Source organism: Sciurus carolinensis, chromosome 4 (assembly GCF_902686445.1).
Source record: "Sciurus carolinensis chromosome 4, mSciCar1.2, whole genome shotgun sequence".
In the NCBI taxonomy this organism is placed as follows: domain Eukaryota; kingdom Metazoa; phylum Chordata; class Mammalia; order Rodentia; family Sciuridae; genus Sciurus; species Sciurus carolinensis.
In genome coordinates this window covers 43,322,968-43,348,558 of record NC_062216.1, presented here as the reverse complement: position 1 = coordinate 43,348,558, position 25,591 = coordinate 43,322,968, and the positions used below count along the sequence as shown (strand labels likewise).

At 32.0% G+C, this 25,591-nt stretch overlaps 1 protein-coding gene across 1 annotated transcript in view; it reads left to right on the top strand.

The window, feature by feature from the left end:
* The window catches only part of Micu3 (mitochondrial calcium uptake family member 3), a 107,994-nt gene that overhangs the window by 40,349 nt on the left and 42,054 nt on the right, over positions 1 to 25,591 (top strand). The window contains 7 exon segments of the mRNA XM_047549164.1: positions 4,894 to 5,047; positions 8,448 to 8,479; positions 13,275 to 13,353; positions 17,525 to 17,572; positions 22,011 to 22,093; positions 23,927 to 23,944; positions 23,946 to 23,999. Coding sequence (XP_047405120.1) covers positions 4,894 to 5,047; positions 8,448 to 8,479; positions 13,275 to 13,353; positions 17,525 to 17,572; positions 22,011 to 22,093; positions 23,927 to 23,944; positions 23,946 to 23,999 — 468 coding nt within the window.

Genomic DNA, 25,591 nt, shown 5'->3' with positions numbered 1-25,591 from the left:
CATGGTTAAAAGATAATAAAAATAATAGAGTTTTTATAATACATTTTATTTTTATATTTGGGGATTTCTATTTATGCTTCTGCTTGCCAACACATTTAAATCTTCTGTTTCTATTCTATTTAGAAAGTTGAAGAAATGAGAAAATATCTCCAAGGATCATTTTAACTCTAAACTAGTTTATTGTTAGTGAATAAAAGGAGACCAGATAAACACACATTCCTGATAATTCTCAAAACCGATAGCAAACATTGCTTTTATTGGTGGTTCATTAGAAGCATTCCTTCGCCCTCTGAGGATTACAAGTTCAAGTCCAACCTGTGCAGTAAACAAGAACCTATCTCAAAAAAACAAAAAAAGAAGAAAAGAAAAAGAGTATATTGTTATAGAATCATTCTCAGAACATCAAGAATGGTTAATATTATGATATTATCCAAAATCATTTTTATATACCTGTACTTCTAATAACTAAGGCAATGAAAATAAGGTATAAATATTGAAAGGAAAAGCTACAACTGTCACCATTTTGAAGGAATTTATGATCATCTTCTTAGATAAAACAAAAAAATTATTCAAATTAATGAGACACTTTAAAAAATAAGATAGTTGGACACAAACCAAATACATTAAAGTTCCCAGCTTTTCCACACATCAAAAATAACCAATTGAAAATATGATAGAAATAAAAGTTCTCATTCCCAATTTAGACTACTCAGAAACTATAAGATGTATACAAGTAAATCTACAAAAAAATTTACAAGAAGAAAACTTCAAAACTTAACTGAAAGACATAGTTAGGACTGAATAAATAGACATTCTACTGCCAGATTGGAAAAATAATATTGTGAGACTTTCATGTTTCCCTAAATTAAACCAAAATTATTTGTCAACCCAAACAGTACTAGTATGAATTTAAAAATTTAATTTGACAAATTGATTTCACAGTTCACTAACATTTTTAAAAGATTGACAACAGGACAGTCTTGCTTTTCCTATTGTTAAAACATACTCAGAAAGTACAGTAATTAAAACAGTATTCCATTAGAGTAGAAAGAGAGAAATAAGTCAGGGGAAGAGAATAGAGAATTTTAAATCCAATCCAAAGATCGATTTCCTCTTCTGCATTCTGTCCCATCTCATTCTGAGACAACCTGATGAGCCCAGTTTCCTCAGTTGATGGTAACTAACTGTTCTGAAATTAGGTCAGTTTACTGGGATGGCAATAATTGTTCTTCACTTTTTACCAGTTCGTATTTCATTTGAGCAGTACTAATATGTAACTGTGATTATCTAAATTGAGACAAGGCAGTGGAAGAAGCAACAAGCTGGCCATATCAAAGCCTTTTTAAGCACCCAGACTCTAGTTTTCTCTTTAATACATAAATCATATTCTTCTCTTTTAGGGTGCATGTGTGAGTGCACACGTGTACATACACAAACATATGCATATATTTGGGGGAGTCTGGACACAAAACATTCCTATATTCCTTCCCAGACCTTCTCTTAAGATGATACTAAATGGACCTGTGGGCACCACCCAATGCTGTTATCAAAAATGATGAATAGTGTTGTTAAGGCAACAAGGGGTAAAATTGATGCAGTAACGTATTAAGGAAAACCTTTAACTTTACTTGGTAAGATTTGTTTTCATATCCTATTCCAGCGGTTGAAGAATGCAAAACATGGGACTGGGAATATAGCTCAGTTGATAGAGTACTTGTCTCCCATGCACAAGGCCCTAGGTTCAATCCCCAGCACTTCAAAAAAAAAAAAAAAAAAGAATGCAACATCACAGGCCTTAACTGTAAAACTGTAGGAAATAGAAATAAATGCTTGACAAAGGTAGTGACAATGGGTAGATGTGAGAAATTAAAGGGGAGCTATAGGCTTTGTTAATTAACTGTTAGCAGAGGTAAAGGAGAAGGAGTTGTAAGCATTAGCTCATAGAAGGTGGATCAGATTCCCAGCTGCAGTGGTCAAGCAGGTTTGGCATGACGGGACAATTAGTAGACTATACTTAAGGAAAATTTGATGAGAAAACAGGCACCTCACACATTAATGGCAACACCAGGTAGAAGCAGAAATCACAGATCAAGTCAAATGAGTTCAAAACAAATATATAGTACATATGCAAAATTGTGGTTAATAATGTTCAGCTATGGTGTGGCTTCAAATTGTGGTACAAAAACAGTGGGAGCTCAGTCAGAGTGATCAACCATGAAATACACTGGAAAAATCATGATTGATTGGGATTACTGATAAGCTCAGAGAAATGGTCTAGTAAGAAAAAAGCAGAAAAGTAAACTGGTCACAGTCAAGTTTTGTTTTCCTGTCCTAAGAAAAAGAAAGCCCTTGGATATGTGTATACAAGATTACTAAGCTGGTAGTCTGATCACTTAGCACTAGTAAGGGAGATTATTGTCCATAATTATCATTAGATTGTTCAATGTGTCATGTTTTACTCATGGCAGAGCCAAAACAATTTCCCAGTACCTATGGATTGCTTGAGCAATTGTTATTAATATACTACTGAGCCCTGTTTTCGTTGGTACAAAGAAATATGCTTTATCTTCTAGATACCATTTTCTTTTCTTATTGCTCCACTTCAGAATTTTCTGAAACCTTTTGTTTTCTGTTAGATTAAATCCAGTGCTTCAGTCTAGTGTTTAGAAATCATTATTAACTGGCCATATCTTCCCTTCACTTCTTCATGAATATAAATCCTCTATTCCAGGGAAGACTATTATCATCTTTCAAATATGCTGAATAAATCTGGAGTGTTCATATCTCTTTCTAACTTAAAATTTGTATTTTGTTCTGAAGGAAAACTTCTTTTTAATCTCAACCTATAGTGCTTTTCTTCTATTTACTTTCATTTGATGACTTATTTCCTTCCCCCATGTTTATATCTTTTGTTTTTCCAACTAGTATTGTGTTCTTCTACATACATTGTGAACACATTAAAGGCAGAGACCACATATTCCATTTTGTATACACACCATCAAAAAATGAGGGATGGAGCAGGAGATGTAGCTCAGTGGTAGAGCCCTTGACCAGTAGCATGCACAAGGCCCTGGGTTCTATCAAATGCAAAAAGGGACGGGGCGGGGGGGGAGTAAGTAGTGAAATTTTCTTTTAGTGTTTGTATAATGTTTTGAAAAGTTGTCATCTTCAAAATGGTAGAAAACATTAATCATTTGTCTGACTTTTCATTTAATAAAGTATTACATAGAAATAAAAAAATAGTGTCTCCTTGTTGGAAGTTCTTTTGGGTAGCTTTGTTTTGATTTGCCAAGATCCTTAAATAATTTCTATATTTTGTACATAATCTGCATTAAGGCTCAATAGACAAAAGCAGAGACAATAAAGACAATAAACTTGTCATCCTAAATAAGATTTTGTCTAATATGAATTAGTTTTTATGAAACACGTGAAAGTATAATTTATATACTATTGAGGTGCCCATAAATAACTATGAACTCCCTTATAATATACAAAAAGGTCTTGCCTGACCAATTTTACTTACGGAAATTAATCCCAAGGAACTACTTGTGGATATTTCTAAATATTTTCAAGCCTGATTATTATACCATTGTTTTGTAATAGTAAAAGGCTAGAAATCACCTGAATATTTAACCATGTAGAATTGTTTATTATTATATTATAAAATCTTACCATGGAATATTATAGTTTTTCAAAATAGTCTTTTGCTTTAATTAGTGACATAGGAAAATGGTCCTGATAGTAAGAAAGACTAGATTACTAAACTGCGTATGTAGTATAATCCCATTTTTTGCTAGAAAGAAATCAAAATAATTATATCTATTAATTTTTAAATTCTATCTTCCAATTATCTGCAGTAACTACTAGATTATCCTAATGGCATAGGAAAATGGCCCTGATATAGTTCACCAACATCAGATTGTTGAACAGCATGTATGGATGGTTGGTTTTTTATTTATTTATTTAGTTGTAAATGGACACAATAACTTTATTTATTTATTTTTATGTGATGTGGGGAATCAAACCCAGTGTCTCACATGTGCTGGGCAAGTGTTCTACCACTGAGCCACAACTCCAGCCCAGCATGTATGGTTTAATTCCATTTCTTTTGCCAAAAGTGATATAAAAGTGTATCCACAAATATTTAAAAATACTTCTAAATTGTATGGAATAGTTATACAGTAATTTTATAATCAGGAAATCCATCTATTAAAAATAATTAATTTTCTATATTTAGTTCAAAAAGAAATAACAGTGGAAAATTGTCTATAAGGAAAGGTCTTGAAATGGAGGAAAACAGGACCACTACCCCATACCCACACGTTTTAATTCTGTTCTTGACCCAAGGCAAAATTCAGAATGACTCTTGGTGGTTAACTATACTATAATGATCTAGAGTTAGTATTTCCAACTTTAATCTAAATATTACTGCATGATTACCTTAGTGGTAGTCATAAGCAGTATATCAAGCTTTAGTTTCTCCTTTTAGAAAATTAATAGACTTAAGTGAATCAACATCTAATCAAATAAAGAAGTGTATAGAGAGTGCATAGTAAGCATTGGTGTTTCCTGTAAAGGTACCACTGACTCTGTAATTTAATGTTCTCTACAACCAAACCTTAAGACATAAACCATTCAAAAAAATAAATCATTTGAAGTGCCTATTCAGAAATCTTCAAGTCTTTAATGGCATTCTTGATAGGATCTTTTTGATTCATTTTATTCATGTAAATTACTTATTTATAAACTGATGCAGGTTCTCCAGAAGACCAAATATTTTCACACTTTCTCATTTGCTTGATTAATTCACTGTTAGCATAATTAAAGGTATTTATATTTTAAAAGGAGAAATTATTTCACACAGTCAAAATTTATTTGCTTTCTTAACTTTAGGTTGCTGTTGGCAGAACAGATATTGAAGACTTAGACCTCTATGCTACATCCCGGGAAAGGCGATTTCGTTTGTTTGCATCTATAGAATGTGAAGGGCAGTTATTCATGACTCCATATGATTTTATTTTGGCTGTAACAACAGATGAGCCCAAATGTAAGTATATTTTAAGATTATCTTAATCATGTTTGATTATATTCTTATCTATACTTTGTAAAAGTATGAGGCAGTGTATGTTTTTTAGAATCGCTAGAAAGGTAGTGTGGTATTTCAAGATGTGTGGTATTTCAAGACATATGCTATACAGTGTTACCATAATATTTCTTATAAACCCTTATTTATCTATCTTTTCTCAGAAATTTTCAATTGTTTCCTCTTTCTCATACATCAAAATTCAACACCACCTTACTTGTGATATTCTTTATAAGAGATTCTGCCTATTCATTCTTTTGTCTAATCTGAACAGATTAATTCAGAGGACTGACTTTGAAGTTAGCTCTCGTCAATAATTTCTTTTATATCTCTTTTGCATTTGTCATAACTTCTGTAGTATAAATGTAAGTTAATTTTTCTCACATTTCCTTGTGTTAGTAGTTCTCAAACCTTTTGGCATTATGCACACTCTTGCAAATTACTTGATATCTAATTTAATAAAAGATGACTGGATTCTCATGTATGCTTTTGTTTTTAACCTGTTAGAATATGTAGTTTTACATGAAGTCTATGAGGAATATCCACCTCACCAATATGAGGAGAAAGAATATTTTCATAGCTTTTTCTGAAAATTGTAAATTTTCTTTGATACTATATCACAGTGTGGCTAGTGGTAGTTCAGGCTTCAAAAGCCTCCAAAGATAGGGGTGAAAGAGTAATATCTGGCTTCATTAGATGGGTGTCAGTAGGAATGAGGTTTGAGGAGAAAATTTATGATTTAAGTTTTAGACATAATGTGTTTAAGATATATTGAACATGTGAAAGATAAGACAGTTGGATCTATCTCTTAATTCATTTAAGTTGACTAAAAGAAAAATCAGAAGTGTTTAGAATCATAGAAACTGAAGAAAATGACCAGAATGGTCACGTGAGTAGAATGCTATTGAGAAGTTAAGTGAGACCAGAAAAATGTCCACTAGATATACTAATGTGAAGATTATTGATGACTTTTTTAAAGTGATGTTTTAAAGTAGAGTGATTAAGGCAAAGACTAGATTGCAGGGCTGAATAGTAGATGAAGAAATGAAGATAAAGAATGTGAACAACTCTTTGGAGAAATTTACAAAAAAGAAAGGAAATATGACTGGAGTGGAATTTGAGGCAGAGGCTTGATCCTGGAAGATTTTAGCTTATAATAAATACATTTTTATAAGATTTTGACCAGTGACTGTGGGGGTAGCATCTAAAAGAGAGGAAACTATCTAAACAAAAACAAAATAAGAGGGTATTGGTATATTTATAGCAACCACTTTGGAAATATATAGGGCAATAATGATAGAAAAGGCTGGAAAATTATGATAATAATAGCCCCCTTATTAAGTTGATTTGGTATAGTATGGATTTTTAAAAATTTATTATTATGTAGTCTGTATTAATTTATTAATGTGTAAGTAATAATAACCTCAGAAGAATTTTTGGAGATTGAAAAACTGCTTAGTGTAGTGCTTGACACAGTGAGCATTTAATGAATATTGTATTGGTCATCATAATCCTCATCATTTGAGTTTATAACCAGAATTTTTAAAAACCTTTGATACAGTATGATAACATTATGAAGGCAAAAATGATGTAGTACATAAATATTTGCTTAATAATAACTCAAATTATGTTCGTTGAGAACTATATGTTTATTATAATTTGTTTTTGAAACAAGAAAATTTCTTGTTTTACTTCTTTAAGTAGACCTTAACAGGTAAATTTCCCATTTAGAACTACAATCAGTAATTGATTACTGTTATACATCAAGAATTATTTCAATTTACATTTTTTAAAATGCACTGTTTTAAAAATATTTCATACATGTAAGAAAATACTAAAATTTAAAGGCACATCAACTATAGCTTAAGAAATAAAATATTTCCAATAGAATTAAAGTATTTTCTCTCCACCTAAGTTATATTTATGTATGTAGTAACTTCATATGAAATAATGAATTTAGAAAGTCCGAAAATCCTTTGAAGAACAACCTTAGTGGCTCTTTAATCTTTTTATTTTAAAAAAAGCTAATAATATTGAACATGCTACATTTTCCAGCAGAATGAATATATCTTTTGTGAATAACTTACCATGGAAATCTCATAAATCCTACAAAACTCAAGTGTATGTCTAACTTCCTCTTTTGATAATTAGCTTCTGAGCATTGCATAAGAGCATGTGCGTGTACTTTTGTACCATTTGTTTTTCTTCCTTTATGGCTATATTTCAAGAGAAACAGAATCATAAATGTTATTTCTGATATTCTTTTCATTGTTAAAAGCAAAGTGTCATTGTGAGATGAATGTATACAGTCTTCTAGTTAATGTTACTGCTAAGTTCTAATTGATAGTCTGATTTTAATCACTCTATTACATGTTTATATACACTATCTTTGGTAAAGAAAGGATGTTGTGACAGAAATCTCTCTCCATGAAAATCATTTTGTCAAAGTGTAGAAGCTTATTTCTTCCTTTTGGTCTTAAAATGAGTTGTTATATTGCATAGCAAAAAAGTACCTTTCATGTAATTTTGAATTTGCTATATTGTTAATTGTACAGAAGTTGCTCCAATCAATATAGAAACAATGATTGGTTGTCATTAGTGTAATGAAACTAAAATAATATATACCAGTTTTCTTAATGCAGCTGTGCTACAAGACTTAATCATGTTTCAACCTGGAGATAAGTGTTAGGCAGGCATTACATATTTATAATATTTAAATCTGTACAATGACAACACCCAGCAATATTTACTGATCATTATAAGTTTTATAATGCTTGAGATCTTCAGGGGTACGAAGAGGAAGTAAAAAAAGAAAGTGACCCCAGATGTTTTATTCAACTGCAACACTATTGTTCCAAGATATTTCTTAAGAAGTTGTAGGGAAGAAGAATGAAAACAGGATGAGAGTTTTCCTTTTACTTTACCTGCTCATCTGTCATCTCTTTTACTCTTTGTCTCATATCCTTCTTCATCCTAGAGAGACCTCACCTATTAATTATTTTCAGAAATATTAATATATCTTATTCTAACATGAATATTTTATGAATATCATTATTTGTGCTTTTAATCTAATAGGATGTTTAACATGAAATAAATCCACCTCCTTATAAATCCAGGAAGCCTCAAATTAAAACAGTCTCATTATGGGAAAGTATTTCCTATTTGACTGATAATATTTATTATGAACAGTTTGTAGTATATGAAACAGATAAGCTCATATTTTAAATTTGAATCTTGAGATTAAAAAACCCTTGCCTTTTGGACATAGAAGCTTAGCTTTGAGTTTTGGTTGTAGATGGCTAACTAAATATGGATATACATTACATGGAGTATTTATTATCTAATTATTTTATATTTATTTTAGTTGCTAAAACATGGAAGTCGCTTTCCAAACAGGTAAGTTAAAGCTCTTGGTATACATATGCATGCATATACATATACACATACATACAAACACACACACGTGTGTGTGTGTATAAAATTTTTTTTAAAATTAAAATCACATCATGATGCCATTTTTTACCCTCCATGTTGTAAGAAAATTAAAAATATATAGAATTCCAAGGACTAGTGAAGCTATAGCTCAATGGTAAATATCCTTTGTAAATGTAAATTGGTATACCCCTGTTTGGAAAACAATTTGGCATTATCTACTGAAATTGAAGATAATACATACCCTATACTTTGCAGTTACATGCCTGGGTTTAAATTCTACAGCAGTGCATACACATGTATCTAGTAAAGTTAAACTTGAATGTCCTGTATCACCCAGTAATTTCATATCAGTGTGTATACCTAGAGAAACCATTGTTTAAATGCAGGAGAGATTCACAAGAATTGGTAGATTGTTCATAATGGCCCAAAAGAACATAACAAAACATGTAAATTTTGATATAGTCATATGGTAAATAGTATAGAACTGTGGAAACAAAGTCATTGTAGTAATGCTATAACTAGATGAATCTCAGTTAAACATCGTGGTAAACAAACAATTTACATAAAAATATAATCCTGTTTACACAAAGTCCCAAACTGGGAAAATAAAATCATAGGATTACTTTCATAGGTGGGAAGTGGAAGAAATGATTAACATAAAATTCGAGATGGCCTTTCCTCTAGGGGAGATACAGGATAACATCATCAGTGAGGGGCTTAGAGACTACTAATATACTGATAATTTTCTATTTTTTGGCTTCATCATTTCCATTTTCCTTAACTAGTTAAACGGAATCCTCAAAAGCTTATAGCAAATGTCATGTTTTCTGGTGAAATATTAGAGACATTCTCTTTAAAGTTACATATAATAAAAATATACCTGCTATCACAACTATTCCACTGCAATTATTAGAGGTCAAGAAAGTATTACATCTTATTAACTTATATTTCTAAGGCTGGGGAGATAGCTCAGTTGGTAGAGTACTTGTCTTGCAAGCACAAGGCCCTGGATTCAATCCCCAGTACTGCAAAAAAAAAAAAAAAAATTATATTTCTAGTCTGCCATAATAAAGTAGCACAGACTGGGTAGCTTAAACAGGCATTTATTTTCTCACAGTTCTGGAAGCTAAAAGTCTAAATTCAGGGCATCAGCAGGTCATTTTCTTCTGAGGCTTCTCTCCTTGGTTCTAGATGGCTGTCTTCTCCCTCTGTCTTCACATGATCTTTCCTCTGTGCATGTCTGTGTCCTAATGTCTTTTTATAAGGACACTAGTTATATCAGATTAGGGCCACCTCAAACAATTACCTTTAAAGGGTCCCTCTCCAATAAAATCAGATTCTGAGATACCGGGGATTAGGACTTTTATCATATGAATTTGGGAGGAAGGAGGACACAATTCAGGCCATAACATACAGTATGACAAAGCCGGGGGCGAGAATCTAATGATTGGAATAGTGGCAAACAATATGACTGAGAGAAAAATTTTAAAATACAGAGATTTATTCAAATAAAAATTTAGCAAAGTTACCATTGGGTGTAAAATCAATGAACCAAAGTTTAATAACATGCTGATACTGTGCTTCTAATGCATCAGTGCCAATTAGAAACTAGTATCAAATAAGATACATTTCACAATAGCAACAAGAATCATCACATACTTAAAAGTGTACATAACAGAAAATGTGGAAGATATTATTAAGTTACATTTTTAAAAGGACATGAGGAAATAACCTAGGGGTGGTGACACACACCTATAATCCCTATGGTTTGGGATATTGAAGCAGGAAGATTGCCAGTTCAAAGCCAGTCTCAGCAACTCAGCGAGATCCTATCTCAAAATTAAAAAAACAAAGGGCTGGGGATTTGCCTCAGTGGTTAAGTACCCCTGGTTGAGTTCAATCCCTAGTACCAAAAAAAAGAAAAATGAGTAATGGAGCATCATGTTCATGGATGACAATAAGCTATCTCATAATGATACTGATTTCCTCCAAATTTATCCATAAATTTAGTGCAACTGTAACAAAAATTCCAACCGAATTTAGAAACAAAATAAATGTCAGTCATTAGGGAAATGAATAAAAGAACTGTAAAACTGACATACCAAAGATGAATATAGTGATGCAGAATTAAGATGAATAAATACTTTAGAGCTATATGTATCAAAGTGAATAGACCTAGAAAATACAAGGTTAAGCAAAACAAGAAATTGTAGAATAATATAGACTGCAGTTCTTTAAATGCAGTGACCTTTTCAAATATGTATGAGATCAAAATCATTTTCATTCTAATACTGCGAAGATACTTGTTTTATTCACTCTTACTCCTTTGGAGTGTAGAGTTTTCCAAGAGGCTGCATGATTAGTGATGATGTCATTGCTCTGACAGCTATGGAAGGTTATGTTTGTGTATTCCTGTGCTTTAAAAAAAATTTTTTTAAACTTTCAAATAGATTAACCCATATAAATAATATCTCTTTGAGGCTCAGGTTTTTAAATATGGAAAGAGATGAATTTTAGAACTGCTATTATAGACAACAGCTATGTAGCCATTAATATAAAAAAGAAAAATATTTGATAGGAAAATATGCCCATAATATATGAACTAAAAAGTGGAAGTTACAAAATAGTAAAGGGAGAGATTTAATATTTGCAGTAACAAAATGCTATATAAGGATGTCTAGCTACAGAATCAGATTAAAAGAATATTAAATAAAGCTTACATGTGATTTGTCTTTGGATCATAATTAGTTTTTCTTGTCTATGCTTACTTTTCCTATGATGTATATGTATTAACTGTATAATTTAAAAAAAACTGTTCATTTGAGAAGGTTGTATAAATACCTTTAAGAAACATCTGTAATTTTGGGAAACTGAATTTAAGTCAGAAAATATCTATTCAATACTTACTTGCAATACTGCAGTATGATTCTGACACTAATTACCCAGAGTTTGTATAAAGGCATAGTGTTGTATAAAGGCATATAGCGCCCCAAAAGACTGCCCCCATTTCAGATGTTTGCTGCTTACAGTAACAAACAGAGGTCTCCAGGCACCATGCTTCTGACCTTATTGACTACAAAACCAGGGGTTTGCCACAATTCCTTACAATTCCCTACAATTCCCCTTAGGATTAATGGAACACAGGAAAATGCTATGCGAACGATTACAGTTTTATTGCAAAAAATACAAATTAAGTCTAGTCAAATGAAGAGACAAAAGTTTAGGTCTGGGAGGGTCCTGACAAAGAGCTTTTTGTGCCCTCTTCATCTGAAAGCAGGGTGTGTTCACCAACCTGAAATCTCCACTGACCTTAGTATCCACAAGTTTTTCTTGGGGTCTTATTACCTAGTATGATTGTTTGAATCATTGACCATATGAATGAACTCAATTTTTATTCCCTTTCCTCTCAAGAGGTTGTGCCTGGATCAGAATCTCAGCCTTCTAATCATAGTTGTTCTTTCTGGTGACCAAATCCCATCCAGAATCATGTCCTTAGCATAAACTCAAGTGTGATCCAAGATTTATAGTCTTCCTCCCAGGGGCCAGGGTCAAAAGTCAGTCAAGTTAATTTTTATACAGCACTGCTACATACAAGAGAACAAGGTAGGCACTGGGGGTAAGGAGAGAGATTCTCTTCATGAATTGAAATATTAAAATTTTAATAAATTTTAAGTTCTTAAAGTTATCAGAAAAAAATGATTGTTTATAAATACCACAGAGTGTTTTCAGGTACAACCGCATCAAAAAGGATTTGTTTGAAGTGCTTCTGAAACTTGAATGTTTACAAAAATCACCTGGAGATATTATGAAAAACCAGTCTGTTTCAGTAGGGCTGGATATGAAAATTGAAATTCATTTTTAACAAGTTTCCAAATAACACCCAGATTGTTGGGTAAACCACACAGTTTGAGTAACAGGGATTGAATATTAGAAATAGAAGTGGTCTCTGTTTTTTCTTAATGTGTTACTAAGAGTAATTTCTAAATTTCAGATTAGTTTGTTTTCTTATCAAATCCTTTAATCAGTAGTCTTTACAATAACCAAGTTATAGTTTTCATTTATTAATTTTATAATGCACAATAATTTCAAAATTGTTATATGAGCAATGCTACAAATGTTTAAATTCTTCAATAATATCCCACCAGCAGTGATACATTTTTTTTTAAAGCTGACCAGATAGAAGTAGAGTCTGTGTTCTTTCCTAAATATTTAAATTAAAATTAGAAAAAAAATTTGAAACTGGTCACAACTCAATACCCCTATCCTTCCACTTCATCAGATGTCCTTATTGAGTTACCATAAAAATACTCTTCATTCCTCTTTAGCATATTCCTTCGTTAATTTCTCTACTCAAAACCCCCTCAATCCAATAATGCTGCAAAGAACATTGTAAGGCTAGGTGATCATATTGACCTTGATGAAGAAATCCATGTGGCTTTTATAAAACTATTCCTTTATAACTGACTCCAGAACTTAAACTCACTGTTTTATCTTAATATGGTTGTCTTTTTTATATATATCTCCGTTATTTATCTGAAATTTTGACTAGCTCTAATTCAATATAGACTCTTTATCATTCATTTTATACTTGCTCTGTGGGCAAATATTGTTTTTTTGTGGTTGAATAAACTGCAGGCAGAAAATAGGATAAATATACCACATTTCAGGTCTTTTAAATAATTTTTTGCATGAACATTCAATTTTTAACTCCGTGTTGTAAGAAAATAGTTTACCTATATGACACCTTCTGTCATAGGAATTAAATCAAATGCTCTCAGAAACACCACCAGTTTGGAAGGGATCATCAAAACTTTTTCGAAATCTTAAAGAAAGAGGTAAGTTAATTTTAATACTTATACATTTCAATATTGACAGTGTTAATTTTAACATTCATATATGTATATTTCTCCCATACCTGTGGTAATTTTTAAAATTACATGAGTATATGTAATGTATAGAGAAATATCTGAAAACTAAAACATCAGAATATGAATGTTTCTGGGTAGTAATGTTATTTTTGGTGGCATGATTAAGGGTGGTTTTCATGTTATTTTTTATGTATATTATTTATATCTTCTGCATTTTTTTAACAACAGAATGAACTTTCATAATTAAAAAAATTGCTTTTTAAAGAACCCATGTTGAAAAGCATAAGCTATATTTGCCACAGTAGAAAGCATTCTTAAAAGATATTAAATCTTGAGCTAGTGATGTAGTTCAGTAATAGAGCACTTACCAAGTATGCATGATGCCCTGTATTTAATCACCAGCATTACAAAAGAAATTTTTAAAAAGCTGAAAATACTAGATCTTTAAGTATCTATTTTTCTTCCTTCATTTTGTTTCTAAGGAATTATAGATATTCTTGAATTTAATCACTATGAAAAATTTAGTAGATGAGTCTTTTGACAGCTAAATTTAAACATTTCTTTTATAGACAATGCTCAATACAAAATCCACCTGTTTTAACTTACTTCATTATTAGTATTCATGTATCTAAGTTAATTTGTTAATTTGCTTGCAATCATATTACATGACTTTTATTGAAGTTTTCTTTTACAACATACTTTTTGTACACGTTTATGGAAAAATTGGTTAATAAAATAACTTTAACCTTAAAAAGGAATGACACTTGTTTAGATTTTCAAATAAAAGAATATGCAAAAAAATGAAAGAAATTAAATAGGTATTGATTTCATCTTTGTTAATCAGTTTTGGTTTGAAAATATCATACTTATAGCTTGAAGATGAAATACTTTGAAGGAATAGTTATAATTCATATACTTAAAGTAGAATTAGAAATTCAAGTGTCTGCAGAGTGTGGTGATGAATGCTTGTCATCTCAGAGACTTGGGAGGCTGAGGCAAGAGGATTGTAAGTTTGAGACTAACCTGGGTAATTTAGCAAGCCCTCTACAAGTTAGTGAGACTCTGTCTCAACATAAAAAAATAAAAAGGAAGCAATAGCTAAGAATTCAAAGTGAGTACCAATAAGTAAATAATTAAAAAATAAGGATTTTTTTGCATAATCATTTAACTTTTTTTTGTGTGGCAGGGGGTGGGGAGCAGATACCAGGGAATGAACCTTGGCACTTGTCACCGCTGAGCCACATCTGCAGCACTATTTTATATTTTTATTTAGAGACAGCATCTCACTGAGTTGTTTATTGCCACAGCCTCCTGTAGCCACTGGGATGTACATTCAATTTTTATATCTATTTTGTAAGAATAAATAAAGGGCTAGGGATGAAGCTCAGTGGTAAAACACTTATATGTTCAATCCCCAGTAACCAAAAAATTAAAAAATTGCTTCCACTAGTTTCACATGGAATTTGAAAAATACAGTGTATCTTTTATTATTTACTTAACTATGGTTTTTATATATTTGAGAAACCTGGGCCAACGTGTTCTCAATCTAAATTTTTTTTTTTCCTGGAAGTTGTCTTAAAAACTATCATTCAGATTATAGGGTGAGGTGATAGGATCAGGAATGTTCAAAACTCAAAAGGAACAGATAAATACGGTGAACTTCAAAATTTTTCCTTAATATAACTCATGGGGAAATATGAATTGGGTCAAACATAATCTGAGAAAAAAATGCATGGAAATAGGAAATTCTCTTTAGTTAAAGAAAAACTTTAATCTGAAAGCCCTAAATTTAGGAGTGTCCTAATCTTCCTTGTGTTATATGCATATTTCTATTTTTCTTCTTTTCGGGGAAGAGCATTTATTCAGTACTGTTCAATAAAACTCTCTGCAGTGGAGAAAACATTCTACTTCTATGCTATTTCATGTTATCTTCTGCCAAATGTTGCCATTGAACACTTCAGATGTGGCCAGTATAACTCAAAACTGAAGAACTGAATTTTCAGTTTCATTTGATTTTGGTTAATTTAAATTTAAATAGCTACACTTGTTCAATGGCTACTCTGTAGAATATATGGCAATATATGATCCAATAAGTTTTAGAGCCATCAGACTAGGTGAAATAGAGAAACACAAAGATACTTGCTTTTTTTTTTTTTTAAGAGATTAAATGGCAGGGCAATTATAAACCTAACTTTTTAGAGCTATTGAAGATTAATTTTAAAATGAAGAAGCTCATCTGCTTGAAATATTACCCAGTAAGAAAAAAATATGAAATGAAATATACAATATTTATGAAAACATATGTTACATAGACTTAGTTATAACAGCCAGCTATAATGTATCATAATACAGGAATTAAACAGTGTTATGCTTTTGAAGGAACTTTCTTTAAATTTTTTTTGATTGATTTTTCAGAAGAAACCTAGTTGACATCTTATTCCATTTCTAAAGAATGTACCTTTACTATGTGCTTAGTGTTTTTTTAATGTATATTTTTTCCCCTGGGTAACCTTGAATAAATTCAAAGGTTTGTCCATAACCTTTTCCATTTTTGTTATTGGAAAATGTTAAGAATCTACAATTTCTATTCAGCAATATTTTCAGCTTTTCTTGACCATTTTTATTAAATTACATCATGAGTTTCGTTTTGTTCTCCTTCCCTGTAGATTAAGCCACCTTAGTAACCAGGTAGACCTACAGGCAGGTGCTTATCATGATCAAGACACACTATTAAGTAATTCTCAGTTTGAGGAAAATCTTAACTTTACTGTCAAGTACAAGTTGTTTAGTAGTTATTAAAATTCTTTGTACCAGCTGGGCTGGGGATATAGCTCAGTTGGTAGAGTGTTTGCCTCACAAGCACAAGGCCCTGGGTTCAATTCTCAGTACTGGGGGAAAAAAAAAAAATTCTTTGTACCAACCAGCAATTCCACCAGATGAATTAGAACAACAGTGAGATAGGATGTGAGAGATAACAAGCCCCATTTCTCTTTTTTCCTCTTGCATTTGGCATTTGTTTTTTCTTTTTCTTTTTTTTGCAGGATTCTCTATGGAATCTAAGTATTGTATCTTTATATACATTGGCCGTTTCAGAATCTTTCTCCCATAACATTCATGGAAATCAACCAGAACTATCTGTCCATAGGTCACAATATTCTAGTATAAACAAAAGAAGAGAATGCTTTCAGAGCTTCCTGGGCTGTTCCCTTCATGTCTCTGACATACTGCCTGACAGTGACTTCTTTTCTCTTTGTTCTTTAACAAAGAGGGTAGCCTCAAAGAACATCAGATAAAAAGGAAACTTTAAAGTTCACAATCTGATTATTTAAAGATTTTTTAATACCTTTTAACTGAACATCAAAACTATCTGCTATCTTGATAAGTAATGCAGACTTATTTCTGATTATAATTTTCTTACTTGGATGATCGATTAAGCCATTAATTCTAGTTTTGGGCGTTCTAGTCCAAAAGCAAGAATTTAAGTAACAATGTATATTTTTATTTACTTCAAACAGACTCTTTTTAAAGTTAATTACGGGGCGACAGAAAACTCAGGGTGCAAGGTACATAGTGTAAGCCATTAAATTAAATTAATTTCTAGAGTACTTTTAAATATTATTTTCAAAAATGATAAATGATAATTGGACAGCAGGAAACTGGTGACTAAAGTCTTATTTTTTTAATGCAGTACAAAAGCTGCATTTCTAAGGAAGAATGTCTAAATGTTTTATCCACATTTTACTAAATACTAATTAAGCTCTTCACAGCATTAATAATTTCTGCCTTTTTAATTTTATGTTGGATTCATATGGAAAAACTAGGAACAAATTTAAAAATTACAACTATAAGTGAAATTATAATTTTCCTTTTTTTTGCTAATATATTTGAGAGCATTAATGGGAATTTTTGTATATGTTTCTACACTGGCCTATGAAACAATTAATGTAAAATTAATTTTGCTGCTTCTTTTGTAGTTATTTTATAATAATTTAGACTCCTTTGAAACAATATTTAGCATATTCCTTAAAACTGTAAACTCTTTATTCACAGTATCTTTTGCTAGTAGAATATTTTACTTTAATACATATGAAGATAAGTAATATTGTATATAGCATAATTGATACTATTTTTCTTCTAGGTGTGATTTCTTACACAGAATATCTTTTTCTTTTATGTATTTTAACAAGTAAGTATTCTCATTAAATCTATTTCTAGATGCAGTTTTCTTTTTCAATCTGAATCTTGGAAAACAGATCTTCCTTAGCTTTTCCTAATAAAGAAAATGACTATCTTTATTGAAAGGCTTATCTTTGCTGTTCTGACAATTCATGTCTAAATACTGCAGAAATATGCTAAGCATAGCACTATTAAGAGTCAAAAACAAGTATCTTGGCTTGTGGTATAGTAATGAAATGCTCATGAATTATAAATTTAAAATCAATCCTTTTGGTTTTATTCTTCATGAAGCCCCAAAGATCAGGACATATAATTAAGTTTCTACTGTACTCATTTGAATCAGATTTTCTGCAAGACTAATATGAGAGAGTGAGTCTCAAGTCTCCAAACTGGTGAGTCTATCAGAATACCCATCATCCTTACCCTAAAGCAGCTTTGTTCTTCAATTCCTCACATATGCAACAGTTCTTGTTAAATATATGAAGGACTTAGTAAGATTTTCAGTTCAATTTCTTCATTTAATGGAGGAAATTGTGTGCTTTATTTACTGTGCTCCAGCCACCTGACCTTTCTGTTTCTTTAATTCCCATCTCAAAGGTATGTACTTTCGGCTCTTTCAGCCTTTGGTGCTTTCCTTAAGATCCTTGTGAGAATAAATATGATTTAGGTTTCCTTGCAAATGTGAAAATTTGAAAATTTCATCCTCTCTAAAATATCTCCTTCTCTCATCTCTTTTTAATCGCTTTACCATGTTGTTGTTGTTGTTTCAGTCAGGGTCTCCCTGTATTATTAAGTTGCCCAGGCTGATGGAATTTCTGGACTCACATAGTCCTTTGCCTCAGCCTCTTCATTAGCTGGGACTACATACCACTGTGCTGAGCTCCCTTTACCATGTTTTGTTTTCTTCATAGCACTTACTTGAAATTGTTATTGTTTTACATGTTCTTATCTGTATCCCACCCTGAAATGCAAGGTCCATGATTGCTAAATGTTATCTTTGTGTTTTGCATATGGTACCTACTTAAAAAAAATAGTTTGTAAATGAATGTAGAAAGAAATGAATGAGAGAATATTGCTCTTGGGATTTTCATTAGTGGGCATTTATGGACATGCATGAGAACAAGAATGTCAGTAAAACTCTTATTATTAGAAACAAGGTTTAAAATACCTTTGGGGTAGGAATGATAGTAGAGTGAAACGGACATTATTACCTCATGTACATGTATGACTGCATGACCAATGTGATCTTACAATATGTATAACCAGAAAAAAAGGAGATTACACTCCATTTATGTATGATCTATCAAAATGTATAAATGCATTCTGTCATGTACAACAAATTAGAACAAATTAAAAAAATTTTAAATGCCTTGTATTCCTGCAATGAGCAAATTTATACCATTGTGCTGTGGTTAACTTAGAAGTGAATAATGTTACTGTAAGTTCTATTGTAGGAAGTTTTGTCTGGAAAGAAGGGAAATTTGTGCATGCACACATGTTTATTCCAAAAATTATTTTTTCTTGTGTTTTTCTTTTTCTCCTGTACACAAAATGAAAAGAAAATATTAGTGACAAAGAAAAAGTAGTGTGCAGTTGGTAATAAGACTACTTGAGTTTGATCTAGTCTGGAAATAGTGATGATGCAAGACCAGTGACAAGTGCTATCATGAGAATTTGAATGGATGCTAGGAGTGTCTCAGAGATGTATTGAAAAAATTATCTTGTTAGCAAGAACAACTTTGGTTACAAAATAAGAAGTTTATAAGTACTTAAACAGGTAGAGTAGTAGGCACAAATAAGAACAATGCTGATTAGAAAATTCACTTTTTCAGATAGGACAGAATATGGTTTAAGGATGCAGGGGAATAAAACCATAAACAGTGGTTTGTATTAGTTTTTTGTTGCTATGACGAAAGTATATGACAAGAATAATTCATAGGAGGAAAAGTTTATTTTGGGCTTATGGTTTCAGAGGTTAGTTTCAGAGGTTAGGATCAGGTTTGTCTCCTGATCCATTGCTCTGGGTCTGAGATGAGGCAGAACATCATGGAGGAAGAGAAAGAGAAGCAGAAAGAGAGTGTGACCATGAGGAGCCAGGGACAAAATATATAATCCTCAAGGCATGCCACCAGTGGCCCACTTCCTTCAGCTATACCGCATCTACCTACAGTTACCCCCAGTAGTCCATTCAGATTATTAATCCATCAAGTGGATAAGATTTCAGCTGTCATAAACTAATGACTTTACCTGTTGCCTTACCAGAGGGGTTTTGGGGGGACATCTCACATCCAAATCATAACATGGTTTTTACCTACTAAAAAAAAAGGATGGGAATGCTGTGAAATTTGCTTTGAGTATAGGACACAGCTGTAAAAGCTTCTAAGGAGTTAGAAGAGAAAAATTATAGGACATTTGGATTAGAACTAAGAAAACTATGAAAAGAGGACTGGCAGGATATGGGCTACATAATCTATAGTATCTATCTATAAGTGTTTCCTTTTTCCTTTTATTTTTCAACTTCATTTTCTCTTCCAAACAATGCTTATAAGGACTTCCTTTGTATATGTATGTTTTACTCAACTTTTTTGCTGCTGTGACAAAAAGATCTGACCAGAACAGTTTTAAAGGAGAAAAAATTTATTTGAGGGCTTACAGTTTCAGAGGTCTTAGTCCATAGAAGAGCAGCTCCATTCCTCAGGGCCCAATGCAGAACATCATGTTGGAAGAGTGTGGCAGAGGGAAGCAGCTCACGTGGTGATCAGAAAGGAGAGAGAGAGAGAGGTCGCCACTTGTCAGATAATTATATATATCCCCCAAGCCACACCCCAATTCCCACCTCCTCCAGCCACACCCAACCACTTCAGTTTCCACTCAGTTAATCCCTATAGGGCATTAACTCATTGATTGGATTAAGATTCTTATAACGCAGTCATTTCTCTTTTGAACCTTCTTGCATTGTCTTACATGTGAGCTTTTGGGGGACCTCACATTCTAAGCCATAGCCTACTTTCAAGATTTTTTTTAAAGCTTAAAACTGGGTAATCAGAGATGGTATAAATTTTTCGTTCTTTCTATAGTCATTGGTAATAAAAGAAAGTTTAGATTCGTAAAATATGTGCAAGATTTGGCTATCATAAAGGACTGGCTTATTGTTTCTGTTATTTTCAGAGATAGCTATTATGGGTTAAGTTAGTAGGGCTATCTGCTTCTCCTTTGTCAGGTTCAAGATTTACAATAGGTCAACAGCAAGTGTATCTGTAATGGGGAGGGACAGGGGTCCTTTTTTAAACTTTATGCTAGTCATGTCAAAAGAAAAGTCAAATCTTTTGAGAAAGCATGTGTGTAAGGAAATCCCGCAGAACTACGCCAGACACGGGAAATCACATAAGGGAATTTATTAAGCAAACAGAATGTCTCCCTGCAGGGTAAGAGAGGAAAAGAGAAAGGAAGGAGAAAGGGTGCCGAGTTAGAGAGAGTGGAAAGCAAGGAGGAGGAAAAACAAGTGAGAAAAGATGGCAGTGAAGCTATCTTTAAGAATCCCGCTGGGCTCATGGGACCAATAACGGAGGATACTTGCAAGCTGACTGATGAACCAAGAGCTAGCTAGGATGTTCACAGACTGACAGTAGTTGGGAGGCGGGGAAATGGCTGCATCAGAAAGGGTGGGGAGAGCAGCTTTATACATTACAATGTGTACTGAGCTTCTCTTTGAAGAACATGTTAAAGTTTTCTTCTGTCCAGTTTTCTTCTTTATCCTCTAAAAGTAAAAAGAGGAAAAGAGTGAACCTTGTTTTAAGGTTCATAAAATTAAAGCAGTTCATTATCTGTCTATAAGTGTTTCCTTTTTACCTTTTATTATTTTAACTTCTAAAAGGCTTTTTCAGAAAAGCAATTGTTTCTTGTCTTTTGGAGGAATTGGGAATTACATCTTTAAACCTCTTGTTTTTTATTTCTATTTTTGAAGCCTTTAGAAATTTAAACCCAAATCTGTAACCTCTCATCCTTGACCTTTATTTCCAAAGGTCATTTCAATTATAATTTTCCAAATTGGGCCTGTTTCATTGTGTCATATTTTTATTTTTTTCTGTCACTCTAAGTAGTTAAGTATTGAGACTATTTCAGATATGATAAACTGATAATTTTCTTTTTAACAAACTAACAGACTTTTACTGTTTATTTTTAGAATAAAAGTAGTCAACTTTTTCCTTTCCTGCTATATGATATACAGACATTTAAAGTATATTATCAGTTTGGTTTTTAAGTCTGCTATTATATTTATGTCTTCATATTTTTGTTATATTTAAATAATAGTAACATGTTGCTTTTATTTTCTTGGTTGAAGAAAATATTTCTGATATAGTATGTGAGAAACTTTGTAAGTAATATGGTTTTTGTACTTTAAAATACATTTTTCTTTTTCATGAATTTTTTCTATTTTTTTATGACAGAGCCACATGCAGGTTTTAGAATAGCTTTCAACATGTTTGACACTGATGGCAATGAGATGGTGGATAAAAAGGAGTTTTTAGTGGTATGTATATTGTATGCTGCATTTTATCAATAATTAAATATTGCTTATTTATATGTTTATGCTTTTGCATTGTCAAAGTACTACTTTAGAGGAATGAAAAATGTATGCTTCAACTTTAATAAATAAATATATACTCACATTTTCAATAATATTTACATTATAACAATTTATATTGTGTCCATAGTATAAAGATGATTAAAATTGTGTATATACTAGTTGGAAGTTTGGAGTATATTGGATATTTTCTATTGGGTATATAACAAGCAATCCTGAGATTATATTTGCCCAGGTTACTGTTCATTCTCCATTATATCAACCACCTAGTCACAAATATTTGCCATAAGCATTTTTTCTTCCTTCTCAATACAGGTACTTGATAGTTTCCCTTTTTCCTTATCTCGCACTCACTGGTGCCTTATATTGCAGTCTTGCATCCACTTCCCTATTCTCTTCCATTGTCTTTGAATAAGGACTGACAGGTCTTAGGCAGATCTTTCTCACCTCAGTCCAACCTTAGTGCTGGTCTGATAGTGTCTTCAGCTGCTCATTTATCTTCCCACTTCCTCTTCCAGAATTTTTCTCTTTTTACCTATGTATCCTGCATCTTTTTCTATGGTAAGATTCCTATGTTTTTGCTCTAAAATGAAAATTATTTTCTTCCTTAAAGTAGTAAGGTCTACCCTTAACATTTATGTTTAATTCTGTCTTCACCTACATAAAAACAAAGGGAAAAAAAGTCACACATAGTCATTTTATTTTCTGGGGATTTTTCCCTTTGTAACACAACCATTAAAAATCTTTCAGAAAACCTCTTAAAGGGCTTCAGATTTACTTCAGAGACTAGAACACAAATTAAACCATTCTTTTCTCTGGTAGGAGAGAAAATAAATAAAAATCCTCATCAAAAGTTCTTTAGTAGCCTTTCAAAGGGAAACAAGCAGACTAATTACTGCGATTTATCAAAAAGCTTAAACTAACATCCACATAGCCCTTGCCTAGGTATATTCTCTGAACCAGAGCCATTGGAACTGTAATCCTCATTCTAGTGCTTTACAGAATGGTCAAAAGGTGGGAGTTCTGAGTTTCATCACAATAGATGGAGATATGCTAAAAGAGACAAGTTTATTTTAATGTAATTTTGTTATAATAGTACATAACTGTATTTAGGAAACTTTCAGAATGAACCTGTTTATCTAAGAAATTTTGACTAAGCATTCTATGTCAACACTGCTAAATTCCACTCTGCTGACATAAAGATTAACTTGGAGAACTCATTCCCTTTAAGTTGCTTTATATAAAGGACTTTTGGAATGCTGTCTGTTTATGGAGATGGGAGGTAAAAGCATTCATACCGATCTTCTATTTGTTTCTACTCTACATTCTTGTTTTGGGGTTTTTGTTTTGTTGTGCTGGGGATTGAACCCAGGCCTTGTGCATGTTAGGCAAGCACTCAACCACTGAGCCACATCCCTAGTCCTCTACTCTACACTCTTACAAAAACGTTTCCTTACTTTAAACCTGCGGTCTGGTCTTTTCAGTTGCTGTACTACTGCCTTATACATGATAATTCGCCCATTTGCAAAGAGCTTCTAAAAGCATGAGGTGGAATTGGTCTAAGTTATTTGTATAAGCCTAAAGTCTTAGGAGGTAGCATGTTTTATTTGACTTTCAACTGTTGTGTAAAATGAAATAAAAAGTTGAAGTAGTTGTCCAAATATTCATGGTTGGTGAAACTATTTTCTTTGTTTTGAAAATATACTTAGCATAGTGTGTGATAGGTAGGTGTCTCAAAACACTTGTTGGATATTTGACTCTTGATAAATTTCCTTTCAGCTTCAAGAGATATTCAGGAAAAAAAAATGAAAAGAGAGAAACTAAAGGAGATGAAGAAAAGCGTGCAATGCTGGTAAGAAATACTTTATAATAGTTTCAGGTGGGTTTTCCAGGTGAGAATTACTTTATTCATGTTGAGAAACAGTAATTAAAGTTAGAACTTTGGAGCTGTTCCCTTCTTGAAAACTTTCTAAAATTGTTATGTAGAAAAATTCTCTCAATATTTATATGCATCAATATCAATATTTATGTTAAATATTGATATTAAATATCTGTACCCATAGTCACATTCATTAAATCATTTTCATTCATATTATTGTTATCTGTGAGATATGAAGGGTATATCATACAGTAGATTAATACAGATCATTATGCATGTATAAATTTAAAGGTGAATTGCAAAGATTTAATTATGATATGAGTGAACTGGTAATATAACAATATGAATGTTGAAGCAAATATAACATAGTAATGTGGGGTTTTTACATTCTTAGAAATACATATTATAGATTCTTTTTCAGAAATGTGTAATATTTTTGTCTTACTCTGAAGTTAGAATTTAGCAGCATTTCTTTTCATCTTATTATCAGTTTTTTTTGTTGTTGTTTGTCTCAATTATTTCAGCCTAACAACAGGTCAGTTCATGTAATAAAAATAACAAATGAGTTCAGAGATATTACTGCAGGCACTATATAGTAGGTGCTTTGCATGTATTTACTCATTTTATCTACCCAGCAATTCTCTTATTGTCCACAAGGTATAGATGAGGAAACTGATAATTAGAAAATATCATCTCCAAAGTTTTACAGCTATTAAATAGGAAAGCCAAGATTTGAGCCCAAGTATGGCCAGCTCTAAAATCTACACTTTTATCCACTGTACTGTATTTCTTCAGATGCTACTTAGATGTCAGAAATACAGACATGTAAATGATAATTGTTTCATTTGCAAATTAGTCCCCCTATAATTTGTTTTATAGGAATTAAAATAATTAACTTTATTTATATTATTTTTATGGTTATGTATATTAGTTTTTATTTAAACATTAATTATTGATAGCAGTGGGGCACCATATTCAATCCCAGTATATTAATGAATTATATAATTTTATCTAGTTTAATAAATTCAGTTTGTGATAAAATTATCAATGCACTATGACAAAACCTATAGAAGACTGCCTTAAACCAAAGAGCTTGGTGCAGAGGGGCATGCCCGTAATTCCAGCAGCCCAGGAGGCCGTGGCAGGAGGATTGTCAATTTGAGACTGGTCTCAGCAATTTAGCAAAGCCCTGTCTCAAAATTAAAAAAAAAAAATGTAAAAGACTGAGAATGTAGCTCAGTGGTGGAGCGCCCCTGGGTTCAATCTCTAGTACTGGAAGGAAAAAAAAAAAAAAAAAAAAAAACTGGTTCTGCTTATAATGTTAGTGAAGTATTAAAGGGGTATTAGGAAAAAGAAAGAGAAAGAGCGAGAGAGAGGGAGAAAGAGAAAAGAAGGAAGGAAGGAGTATTAGGTAGTTCACTACTTAATTTAGATCTCATAGTTTCCAAATTGTAACTAATAAATCGATGTTAATAGCCCTGTAAATGCTATCATTTAAAGTAATAGCAAAGACAACTAGAAAATTTAATACATTCTTAAGTTTTATTCCTATACATAATACATTA